The sequence below is a fragment of the Stigmatopora nigra genome, chromosome 6, assembly GCF_051989575.1.
Source record: "Stigmatopora nigra isolate UIUO_SnigA chromosome 6, RoL_Snig_1.1, whole genome shotgun sequence".
In the NCBI taxonomy this organism is placed as follows: Eukaryota; Metazoa; Chordata; class Actinopteri; order Syngnathiformes; family Syngnathidae; genus Stigmatopora; species Stigmatopora nigra.
The window spans coordinates 2,654,178-2,667,553 of record NC_135513.1 but is presented as its reverse complement, the minus strand read 5'-3'; the positions used below and the strand labels follow the sequence as shown (position 1 = coordinate 2,667,553).

At 39.9% G+C, this 13,376-nt stretch overlaps 1 protein-coding gene across 2 annotated transcripts in view; it reads right to left on the bottom strand.

The window, feature by feature from the left end:
* xpnpep1 (X-prolyl aminopeptidase (aminopeptidase P) 1, soluble) overlaps positions 1-13,376 on the bottom strand; it is a 33,778-nt gene that overhangs the window by 13,813 nt on the left and 6,589 nt on the right. For both annotated transcript variants that reach the window (XM_077718990.1, XM_077718989.1), the window contains 6 exons: positions 12,669-12,773; positions 12,409-12,501; positions 9,917-10,060; positions 5,856-5,951; positions 1,875-1,956; positions 1,160-1,370 (listed from right to left, as the gene is read on the bottom strand). In XM_077718990.1, coding sequence (XP_077575116.1) covers positions 1,160-1,370; positions 1,875-1,956; positions 5,856-5,951; positions 9,917-10,060; positions 12,409-12,501; positions 12,669-12,773 — 731 coding nt within the window. The remainder of the gene's footprint in view (positions 1-1,159; positions 1,371-1,874; positions 1,957-5,855; positions 5,952-9,916; positions 10,061-12,408; positions 12,502-12,668; positions 12,774-13,376) is intronic.

Here is a 13,376-nt window from a genome sequence, read left to right as displayed (position 1 = left end):
ATTTTTGTGGAGGTATGAAACATAGTATGGTAGAAATATTAAAGGGTTCATCCTACTTTGCGTTTTTTTTTCTTCACAAAATTCAAGGCATTTCTGTACTGCTGTTTTGGAACATCGTTAGCAGCGCACTATGAATGATTTCAGATGCCCAAATTGTTCGAAGGCTCTGCCAGAGTTGCTGCCATACAGATGCAGGAGCTGTATTAAAAATGGATGTAGTGAGTGATCAGTCTACTGGGATCAACCGCAAAATGTATTTAGACTCTGACCTCCTTCGGAAGAGGGATGCCAACAAGATATGGGTGGGGAGTTGAGGACGAGAGGCCAGAAAATGCACAGAATTCAATGGCATTGAACATTGCGCGAACGCAAAATATTACATCTAAATCTTATCTATCAGCTATATCCTTGAAGGGAATTTGTCCCAGCTCAAACAACTCCCTTCCCCTACTTGTTCCCACCACACTGACTAAACTGAATTTCCACACACTCGCACGAGACTGACATTCATGTCGGTGAATCACCACGGTTATCTTATATTGTGTCAGCTTCCCAACTTGTGGTGTCTATTGTACTTCTTTTAATGTGTTTTTTTCTGAACCTGAAAAACATGTTTCCTTAAAACGAAGTGAAAGGCCACCCCTTCCACCACTTCCCATTGTTTTCATGTCACACTATTTCCGAAGCGCTTGTAATGGAGAGGCAATGTAGTATGTGATATTATAACTGTCTCACCTGGGGTGGACCTTGACACAATTTTGTTGTACTTACAATGACAAATAAACATATTACACCACTCTATTGCAATTTTGAAAAAAAGTAGCATAATGGGTTTACAAATTTTTCTTTTTACGTTTTTTATAAGAAGCACTGAATATATGCTACCTGAAACTGAGATCTCTGGAAATGTTTGTTCTCACACAAGCACAAAAAGTTATTCAAGCGAATTAAAAGTTAATGTTAGTAATCTGAACCAACTTTACTAAACTAAAGAAAATGAGCCTTCTTAATAGCAGCAAGCGTAAATTTATTTTAATGTCACAAAAAATATCAGAATAATCTACAACTTTTGTATACCCTCAGGTGTGTTTGAAACTGCATTATTTTTAAAAGTACAATGGCATACATTTTCCTTTTGTGCACAAACACCTACTCTCACCTTGGGGATGACCTGCGTGAGAGCACAACTGGCCTTCTCACAGATCCACACTTTTTCTTTCGGGGCAAGCACGGCACAGGTGGCCTGCAGCTCAGTGTAGACCAATTCATATGGGAACATCTGAATGTGAAGTTCAGGGTTGGTAAGTGAGTCCAGCTGCAGATGGTCTCTCAGTGCTGAGTCAGTTAGGCGTTTTATGTCAACAAAAAGCCTGCAAAGAGGTTCAGGTAACAAAGGGAATCACGTTTACATAGTGTAATTATCTCACCTCGCACACATACTAAAAACACAAACAGACTGAATAAAATCCAATTGCAATGGTGATCCGTCTTATGCTAAAAAAAAATGAACTAGGAGTACTTTGACAGAGCAGCTCTCTATCTAAACAACCAAATTCAAAGGAATACCATATTTTTTAACCTTGGTGACATTTGTTCTCTCTTCATCTCGTATCCCTCACTATGCAAATTTCAGATGTATAGGCTAGTGATAATGAAATTACTAATCTGACCTTTGTTACCTTAGACCTCATTACTCCCCCAAATAAAAAAACGTTTTCTGTTTCATATTACAAATGTATCATGCAAGACAGCCCTTTATTCATTAATTAAGCTCTAACGTCGAGACGAACAGATAAACAATCAGTGTACCAAATACATAATCTGAGTGTATGTAGGTTTCAACTATTGGCGGAGGTAATAAAAATCATTCCAACCTTATTGTGTTCATCCCCACAATGGTATATGCAAAGAAGACAGGGTTATACTCAATATCTGCGCCACGGAGGTTGAAAAGCCCTGTGAAAGATAAGAAAACCACCATAAAACTGGAAATGAATCCTGTATATTTAGGAATTAGAAATAAAACCTAAAAAATTTGGCATCCACATAATTGAACATAAAATTTTGGGGTCATGCAGGCCAGAGGTCCACTGTTTTTCGCAACAAGAACTAGAAATGGTATTTCATATACAGTCATACCTTTACTTACAAACAATGTGCCCTCTGTGCGCGTGTGCATTTGCGCACTACTCTCGTGTTCTCCGCGCACAACAAAAATATGCCGGACACAAAACAGAATACAACCTGAATTGCAAAAAAATAAACAGACATTTTTTCTGCGTCGTTTTGCAACGCAACTCAGAGTGGCAGGTTGTCACTGACAAATGACAACAAACAGTGACTCCTGATGAAACTATGACTTATACTGTGTCCAGCCAATGATATAACACGATTCATGTCACGTGTTTACTTCCACTGCATGAGTAAATGGTAACGATATTGACTGGCTGCATTAGTTACGCAACCAATCAATGTCATTAACAGCGCTTTATTTGTGTACGAGGCTGTTTTGCTGTTGCCTTCTGTTAGCTTCCTTGTGTTTGTCTGTGTATGTGTATATGTCTGTTTGTGTTTCCGTGTCTATGTCTATGTCGATCGATCAATCAATCGATCAATAGATAGACAGACACAGTGGGACAAATACGTATTTAGAAAACCATTAATTGTGCAAGTTATCCTACTTGAAAAGATTAGAGAGGCCTGTCATTTTCAACATCGGTAAACCTCAACCATGAGAGACAAAATGTGGAAGACAAAAAAATGAGAATCAAAAGGGGTTGAGATTTGGAGACTGAATAAGCCACTCCAGGACCTTGAAATGCTTCTTATGAAGCCACTACTTTGTTGCCCTGGCTGTTTGGGATCATCATCATGCTGAAAGACCCAGCCTTTTCTCATCTTTAATGTCCTTGTCCTTGTAGATGGAAGGAGACTCAAAATGTATCGATACATGGCCCCATTCATTTTTTCCTTTAAACAGAAAAACACCCCCAAAGCATGTTTCCACCCCCACGCTTCACAGAGGCTATATCGTGTTCTTCAGATGCATTTAAGTATTCTTTCTCCTCCAAACACAAGGACCTGTGTTTCTACCAAAAAGTTCTATTTTGGTTTCATCTGACCATAACACATTCTCCCAGTACTCTTCTCAATCATCCAAATGTTCTCTAGCGAACCACAGACGGGCCTGGATGTTTACTGGCTTCAGTAGGAGGGGGACATGTCTGGCAGTGCAGGATTTGAGTCCCTGGCGGCGCATTGTATTACTGATTGTAGCCTTTGTTACTGTGGTCCCTGCTCTCTGTAGGTCATTCACTAGGTCCCGCCATGTAGTTCTGAGATTTTTTGCTCACCGTTCTTGTTTTCATTTTGACACCACGGGGTGAGATCTTGTATGGAGCCCCAGATCGAGGGAGATTATCAGTGGTCTTGTTTGTCATCCAATCTTATTATCTACTTATTGCAGATTCAGTCTTCCCTGCCTGGTGCAGGTCTACAATTTTGCCTCTGGTGTCCTCCGACATCTCTTTGGTCTTGGCCATAGTGGAGTTTGGAGTGTGAGAGACTGAGGTTGTGGAGAGGTGTCTTTTATACCGATAATGAGTTAAAACAGATGCTATTAATACAGGTAAGGAGTGGAGACCTCAATAGACCTTGTTAGAAGTTAGACCTCTTTGACAGCCAGAAACAAAGTAAAGAAGTTTATAGGTGACCAAATACTTATTTTACACTCTAATTTGGAAATAAATTCTTTAAAACTCAAACAATATGCTTTTCTCTTTTTTTCCCCCATATTCTTTCTCTCATGGTTGAGGTTTACCCATGTTGACAATTACAGGCCTCTCTAACGTTTTCTAAGAGGACAACTTGCACAATTGGTGGTTGACTAAATACAGATTTACTCCACTGTATTTGGCAAGAATAGGCTTAGGCACCACCACGGCCCTTGTGAGGATAAGCAGAATTGAAAATGAATGAATAATAAAATTATATCTAATTTAATTCATAATTAGTATTTAATCCTGTGTTCATTCGTCCATTTATTCTGTATAGAATCTGATGACAATCAATGTAATTAACAATGAACTATTGTGAGTGCACAAACAATCAGAACTAAGAGCTCTTCAGGCGTGGTCAACAAGGTGCTCAAAAGACATGAATTTGTTCACCTGTGTATCCTGGGGTCCTTGGATCGTGATCAAGTATTAAACCTGACTTATACAGGAGATTTAACACTGCTCACGCGTAAACATTCTGTTAATGTCATTGGTTAACATAATTATTGCAAAGATATTCTGTTATTATTTCTTTAATAAAATGAGTGGTATATTTAAAGTGTTTTTGGTGGTGGTATTTTATTTGTCAATGTTTTCATGTATATTTGTGGTTATAACCATGATAAAATAGAATAAAAGAAGATAATAAAATATCTGACAGTTGACTTCTGACTGAAAAGCCACACACTATTTTGCATCGACACTAGTTTTTTTTGTCATTCATAGAAATAAAATAAGATATCCTTGATTGAACAGTATCAATCACTGATTTCCAACTCATTTATGATTAGTCACAGAAAGGTAAAACAACAACAAAAACTAACCGCTTTTATAGGCTACAGCGTCCCCCGCGACCCGTGTAAGGATAAGATTTATCTGGAATTTTCATTAAGTCGATTTTGACGTTATTATTCATACATGATAATATGAACCAATTATTACTCAAAATAAGGGTTATAGCCGTCACTCTCAGCAGCATTGATTTATGTCTAATACAGGTTTGGGAAAACTTTTCGGGCCGGGGGCCACATTGACTTTAAAAATTTGACGAACGTCCGGGTCAGCACAAGATACGATACATATAAAAAACTGCATCCGTTAACAGTACATGTGAAACATAACAGAAAAAAAGGACTAAAGTATTAACATACTCATCACTCATCATTAAAGTAAAAAGTATGAAGTAAAGTAAAAAGGAGTGTATTAAGAAATATTAAAATGTAATTTAAAAAAGATAGAAGGGCTGTAAAACATAAAAAACAAATAAGAGTGGACAGAGCTACTGCCACTGGCTTCCGCGTGACCCCATCTTGGGGTAAAAAAAAAAAAATTGGACAACGGCGGCAGGCCGTAGTTTGTCTGGTCAAATATCTTGTTTTAATTTGGTGGGATCATGAGTTTATCTGTATTCACTATGGCAGCTTTCCTTTCCTAATGACCCGAGTATCCACACCTGTGTGCTTGTAGCCCTAGCTCTTATATTCCTCGCTGTTTCAGTGGCATTTTCTAGTGTTACACTTTTGTTATTGCAAGCTAAGTCACAACAATCATCTTTATGCTATGCTTTTGTATCTTATCCTAGTGCTTCATATTTTTGCCAGGTGTCTATTGACTGGCCTATGAGCTCTTGCCTCCTCAATACGTGTCCTTGAATGGCCTCTCGAGTTTGACACATGCATTTGAGTCCAATTGTGCGTTCAACCCTTGTTAAAGTCTTTATAAATTGGCAGTCTTGAAATAAAAATACAATGCATCCTGTGTATTGGCAGAGAGCTGGGTGGGGTATCTTCCCATGCATTAATGAACATAAGTTGTCTCTCTTAAAATCTGGTTAAATATGTAAACTTTTATATCTTTGTTTTTAGCATTTTTTAACCTGGATACCATGAGGGCAAACCCAGATGTATACATAAGTAATGGCATAAACATCTTTTGAATACACTGTATTAACCGTAAGGGTGCTTTTTCTCACACAGAAAATAAAGCAATCCCTGACATTGAAAATATATTATATGCAAACATTATTTGCAATGTATCTTTTTGAGCAATGAAAATTATTCACATGACCCAAATACTCACATGCAATTTCATCGAGTGCTGTAGCAATGAACCATGAAATTTTTCGTTCCATCATCTTTGCACGTAACACTGAGATTTTATCCTGCCATGACATACCTAAAAATAAAAGATACTGTCAATCATTTGCTATGAATTATCTTGACCTAATATAATCATTTGACAATATTCCTGTATGTGCTGCAGAGTTCCAGAAAAGGTCACAAAACAATAACATAACTGGGTTAGTGGGTACTTGGGTGATCCGCCTCAAGACGTTTCGACGACAGACGTTTGGCCTAAGGACAGTTCACCGAGGGGGCGTTTGGCCGAAAGCATAGTTAGCCAAACGCATAGTTAGCCGACCGGACGTTGCGCCGACACGATCGCCCCGTCCCCGGTCGTGCGTCCGTTGGCGAAACCTACTTTGGCGAATCATCCGGTCACGGGGTTAGTAAGGTATGAGTTAACGGTCAGTCTGAGTGTACTTTATGGTTCTGGATTTTAAAAAGAGAAAATTCCAGATTTCTAGACATATAATAATGGATATGGTAAGTAGTACAGGGAGATTTGATGCTTCCTCAAACATATGAATGGTTGAGAAAACCGCAACTGATGTGTTTTTAATGACATGATTACCATAAAACATGATTAAAAGCTCATCTGTGGTACAGCATGGCTCAGTAGTCACGCATCTGTTCCTCATTTTAAAGGTTGCAAGTTCAATTCCCCATCCTGGTGACCTTGTCTAAGTATGACCTAAGTACTGTAGTTTGAGCCGAGTCCCACATTTCTCCCTATGCTCCATCATCAGTAGGTAAAAATATTGATAGGGTCTGACTCAGAGCTAGCATTTTCTCAACTTCAAGGTACTGAAACTGTCTGAGTATTTTCAAGTTGGGAAAATGCTAGACAAGTGCAAGTCCATTTACCATTCATTGAAGCATTTTCTGAAGTGCTTTATCCTCACTAGGCTTGTGGGGGGTGCTGCAGCCTATCCCAGCTGATTTCGGGCCAGAGGCGAGGGACACCCTGAATCAGTGGCCTGCCAATTGCAGGGCACGAGGAGACGGACAACCATTCCCACTCAAACTCATACCTAGGGGCAATTTAGAGTGTCCAATCATTCCAGCATGCATGTTAAATGAAATGCGGCAGGAAACAGGAACCGGAGAAAAAACAAGTAGGCCAGGGGAGAACATGCAAAACGAATTTGCAACCAGCAACCAATTTGCATAACACCAACCTTTAAATGTGTGCATATAATTGTTTGAAGAGATAAATGTGGCATTTGGAAGGTGAACCAAAATATTGCATTATGATTTTTTTATTAGGTGTGTGCAGGAGTTATGCATACATCATTTTCAGTTATCAAATATTTGCTACATTTAGGCTTTGCCTAAATTTGAATGCATTCATGCTTTAGAAAAAGAGTAGCCATTTCTTTTTTTGACACCAATGAAGGACATTTTCTTTATTCCTATTCAAAACGAGATGTGCCGAGGCATCTTGGGAGTGCTTGTGCCTTCTGTTTTGACTGTAGTGATGAGATTGTGAATGTGTTTTGAAAACTCTGATGTCCCAATTGTGTCATCCAACCATCCTTTTGGTGATGGGACATCCATGTAATAGGTGCTTCCGTTGCAAGTGAAAATCTAAAAAGGTGTCTTTCCTCTTTTTTATGCATGCTTTTGTGGATGTTTAACAGCAAACCTGACAATGTACCTATAATTATATACATTATATAAACTATACATTATAATTTATGCACTTTTAAGTAAATCTCTAGTTACAACTGTATGTTGAATTCCGGGTCAAGCTTTTACACTGACCATCATTTAGCATCCATGTAATAAAAATGTTTTTCATTTTTCAAAGCAGTATGATCTTATTTTAAGAGGATACTGCCAATCAGGTCATCTAATCCATTAAAAAAAATCAAAATATAAACCTCAAAGATAAGGAATAAATAGGTAAGACAAACATATCTAATTCTTCCTGTCAAAACATCAACCAAAAATAAAATCTGTGCCCCATACCACCAAGTATCTTTTGCAGACAATGTAGTCAAATGAATACCTATCACACAATGTTTTCATAGTCAAAACCTAGGTATGCGACTGCAGCTGAGTCAGCAAGCTGTATTTCACCATATTCATCAACATATATATCTTGCTCCGCTTTTTCTGAAGTTCGGGTCGCGGGGGCAGCAACTTTCCTGGGGTGGCCGGGAGACAATCTCTCCAGGGTGCCTGGAAAATTTCACCAAGGAGGCGTCCAGGTATTTCAACATATTAATCAACCAAAACCCCAAGAGGAAAAAATAGACAACAGAAGGGCTTTGTCCTTTTATTGTTCCTCAGCAATTATTTGTTCCACTTGCAAAATAAACTGATACGCTTAAGTGTTTGGTAAGAAATTACCTAACCTGATTAGCAGGAGATGATAGTCCTATGGAAGACCCTCATTCCACAGATATATTGAATGTAGTATCACATTTTCTGCTTAATTTATTCAAATTTTTATTAAAAAAAACATACAGAACGTCATCAGTATCATTCCGATATTGCCGTAAAGACAATCAAAGACAGTGGTACCTCGACATACGAGCACCTCGACATACAAGCACTTCGAGATACGAGTAAAATTTGGAGCAAATAATTATCTCTAGATAAGTCTTTGGGATGTTTCTGCAAGCACTGGGCGGAGCGTTGCATTTTTTCAGTGTTTTTTTTACCCTTTAGCCTGTTAGCTACGGTTGGCAGAGCGGTCACTAATTCAAGACGACTTCTCGTTGGCTAGTGGTCGTGAGTTATCCTATTGTTGGGATATAGGCGCACATCATTTTCGGAATATTTGGAAGGGAATACAATATTGACTGAAAGTCAGTGTTTAGGCGGGGCAAACAGAGCCAGCCCGGCAGGGAGAATTGTATAAAAATGTACAACAAAATTAGAAGTAAGTTCAGTGTAAGGTTAAATTAAACTCATTTTTAAGTGTCTGCATCATAATCAAAGACTGCTGTTTCTCTTTTTGTACAAATATCTTTGCACAGTCCAGTAGAAAGAGGGCCTTCAAGGGCAGCCCCCTTTCAACGAAGTACAGCTACGCGTTGGAAATGAAACAGTTTAAGACAGTCCTTTGTGAGGGATTGAAGCATGAGGGTGGTCGATATTATGATCGCGCCGCGTCGTCGTGGCGCAGTCAGGAATGGATTAGGACCCAGCCGCGGGCAAGCAGGATGAAGAGAGGCAATTGGCATCGAAGCAACAACAGTAATAACTTAGAAGGGATCTCACAAAACAACAAGGACTTGTGGAACGGAAAACGAAACCAAACCGGAAACAGGAGAACGAGTGCCATCGAGGAGAAAGGTAGCGTGACTGCATGGCTATTGAACCGACGCAGTGACGTCCAGCAATATGCAGGTGTATACAGGATCGATCCGACAATGATAATATAACTAATTGGTGTTCAAATACAAACCCAGGAAGTAATCAACAGATTGATTCCAGCTGCTCTGCCTCTATAGCAGGCCAGGAAGGACAAACAGAACGCCCCTGACAGTCAAACTTAAATGAAAGCTTTACCATGAAGCCAGAAGCATTCCCATACATAATGAGCGTCAGGCGATCCTTGTGAACCTTGAACCTTGCCCCTTTCAGTTCATCTTTGAATAAGAATGTCCGGGAAGGCATCTTCTTCCAAAAAAGGCCAGTCTTATCCATGTTATAAACCTGCTCCGGAAGATAACCATCCTGTTAAATTATGTTAGGGAACTCTTCCCCGATGTATCATTTCACTGCCTCTTGGTTTGCGAAGGAGGCCTCCACTCACAGCGAAACGCTTCGTAGACCATGACACTACTTAAAATTTTCAAACCAGCCCTTGCTTGCAATAAAACCACGAAGATCACTAGCGGCACTGGCTGAAAATTTGTTGAAAATGTTCAAAGATGTTTGTCTTTCTCGAAGGTCCTATAAACAAGGTATGTATCCATGTGCCCATCACAGTTTTGGTTGAAGAGCTTTCCTATGTGTAGTGAAAGAACACAGTTTTAACAGTCATGTGTGCGTTGTACAAACCAGTGTAGTCCAATCCCAAACTACGGAGTTGCGTGCTGGGTCGTTGTGGACGGTCATTCCATACTACATCAATGAGATTGTCGTGCACAGTTATGAGAGAGTGACCAGCACTCGCCAGTGCCTTAGACATGGATTTCCACTGATCTGACATGGAATAAAAGCAGGAAAAAGAATGAGATATATAACACATTCAGGTTAACCAAAAGATAAAAACAGTTACGGTTAGTAGTATAAGAACATTTGTTGCTACCATGAATGTAATAGTTTCTCGCTCACCTGTGACTACTATTTATACTACACTTTTAACTTGTCCCGTGAGTGGTCAATTATTTATTCATTTATCTTTGTCTTCCATACCGTGCATCCTCTTAGAGGATTGCAGGGGGTGCTGGACCCTATACCAGGTGACTTCGGGCGAAAGGAAGACTACACGCTAGGTTGATCGCCAGTCAGCCAAAGGGCACACAGAGAGATAGACAAACATTAGCACTCACAATTATACCACCACCAGCGAGAATCGAGCGGCACCTGCCCACACCGAAGACAGGCGAGTGAACCTCTACACCGTCAAGTGACCCTATGAGAGGTCACCACAGCAAATCAACTTTTCCACGTCACCCAAATGCATCATCTTCTCTGAAACCAGCCACTTTCACATCCTCTCTGACTACATCCATATATCTTTTCCTAGGTCAACATCGAGCTGTATTCCCAGGCAGTTTGACATTCAAGGCTAATTTATACCGGTGGCAGCTCTGAAAAGATTAGCTGCCTGAAACACTAGAAATTCTCAAGCCTACTAATCAATCTGACAAATTCACGGCTTGCATAAACTACGACATTGGTGTAGATGTACCGTAATTACTTGCATATAAGCCGCCCAATTAAAATTGCCTTAACATCATTAAATTTCACTATTTTCGCGTATAAGCCTCCCCCTGATTCATAATTTTCGCCTCCATATTCATAGTTTTAATAGGGAGTACAAGTGTGCGACTTTGAAGGGAAAATCTTAGGTAAAACCATCGCACATTGTATTTTTGAAATACTGTATGAGGCAGAAGCACATCATTAGGCTCATGAATATCTCATTTAATGAACAGCGTTATGCTCAGTAGGGTTGGGGGTGCTGGAGCCTGAAGCTGACTTCGGGCCAGATGCAGGGGACACCCTGAATTGTTGGTCAGCTGATCGCAGGGTACAAGGAGACAAACATTCACGCTCAGACTCATACTTAGTGTTACGTCCACGGGGGACGTCTTCGGCGAGGTTGGAAGGAATAAAACCCAGTTGCGGGGAAGCAGGTGGGAATGAGGCAATTTGTGTACAATAACTTTTAGAACTCAGAAGGGACCTCACAAAACAACAAGGACTTGTGAAACAAAACGAAACCAAACCGGAATAGGGAGAACAAGTGGAATCGAGGAGCAAGTTAGCGTGACTGCATGGTAATGGAATCAAAGCAGGAATTTACACAGAGACATTCGCAGACGATCCGACAATGAATACCAAACTCAGTGGTTTTGAAATACACAAATCAGGAAGTAATTATGAATCTCGCACAGCTGCGGGAACACAACGGCAGGGCAGGAGGGACAAAACATGAGTGGGAAAAGGCAGCAGCCGGCTGCTCCTGTCCAATCAGCCTATCATGCATGTCTTTGGAATATGGGAGGAAAACGGAGTACATGGAAAAAAACCTACACAGGTAGACCGACTTGGATTTGAACCCAGGTCGCCCACTGTGAGGCCGACACGCTAACCACTCATCCGTCGGGCCGCCCTGGTCAAGATCAAAAGTAATTCATTCATCTAGTTATGGTTGATTTTTTTTACTGCAAAACAGAAAATAACCAGCAACTAGTAAAGGTTACTTTGCTGACATCTACTGGTGTATAGCAAGTCTTGTGCGCATATAAGCCGCACCCTTGATTCAGTGATCTTCTATTTTTGTTACAAATACGGCTTACATTCGAGAAAATACAGTAAGCACAGACTCGACGCAGAAGTCTATTTTTTTCCAGAGGGCACAGCCTTACGGCATGAATTTGACACCACACCCCATGCTGGAAAGGATGTTTAGCACCGATACAAAATAATGATTCCCGTTTCCTTTTGAAACAAAGAACTGATGTCTGATCTTGCAATGTCGTCATGCAGAAAAAATGTAAAACCCATAAGATATTGAAAATGGTATTTATTTCGTGATAAAACAATGAAAAATAAAGGTTTGCCCTTTAATTTTCGTACATGTTCACTAGTGTGGTGGGATGTACATATGTACATATCACCTTCATGTTTTATGTGTAAATCTTGCACCGTATCGCCTGATTACGCAACGCTATGCATTTATCCTGGCTTATGACTGGCACACGAGAGAAATTAGCAATGCTTAAGTCAGCTAAGGATAATCACACTACTTGTGCTACCATGAAGCTGCATTTCCTCTGACTGCAGGAAATTTTCAAACTGTTAACTGAAACTACAAATACCTGCAGCAATGATCCAAGGGTCAACCCCCACTTTGGAGTTCTCTGGCAAAACACTTATCAGCCAATCCTCTTGAGAAGGTGTCTCCTTCAGTCCTGCATCACAACAAGAGTGGCATTAAAATTAATTTAGGCATAACATTAGCCTGGTTTTAGCTGACAAATTCCAAGGTGTTTGCATTATTTTCTTTATGCAAATATTCATAACTGCAATCACTATTTAATATTGATATCTTTGTCAAGTACTTGAAGGTGTAACTTGCCCATCTTCATAAGGGTCCAGTTATTGTCCATCTGTTGGGTGGCCTGAAGGAAATAACGCCCATCAGTCCACATCGCAGCGTACTGCTCTGTAACGATGGCTGTACCTGCACATCACAATATTTGCTAATTAGTCAAAATCTAACAAAGGCCAGGATTGTGCAGTATAAACAATAAATTATGTAGCTATGACATGAATCATTAACATTATTGTTGTCATTCGTTTGTTTGTTCGTTCGTTCGTTCGTTCGTTCATTCCTTCCTTCCTTCCTTCATTCATTCCTTCCTTCATTCATTCATTCATTTATTCATACCGTCCATCCTTGCAAGAGTTGTGGGGGTTGCTAGAGCCTATCCGAAAGTAAGACTACACCCTAGACTGGTCACCAGTCAGCCAGAGAGCAAACAGAGAGACAAACATAGAGCTGCCAGGAACCCCTGTATTTCTAGAGTTTACCTAGAAATGCAACGCAAAATCCGGGACCCCGGACAGACTGCCCTAAGTCCGAAAATCAAAAGAAATTGTCACTTCAATTTTTTTTAACCCTCAATTTCAAAAAATCACCAAATTTCCAATTTAAATGCCTCGAACCTCTGACAAATGATTCGTCTTGCGTTACTTCAGCATGGCAATTGCTTCGAAATTTGAAATCGATTGCATTGGGGAGCATTGATCGCGTTAACATTTTCGTTTTGTTTTTTTTCATAAG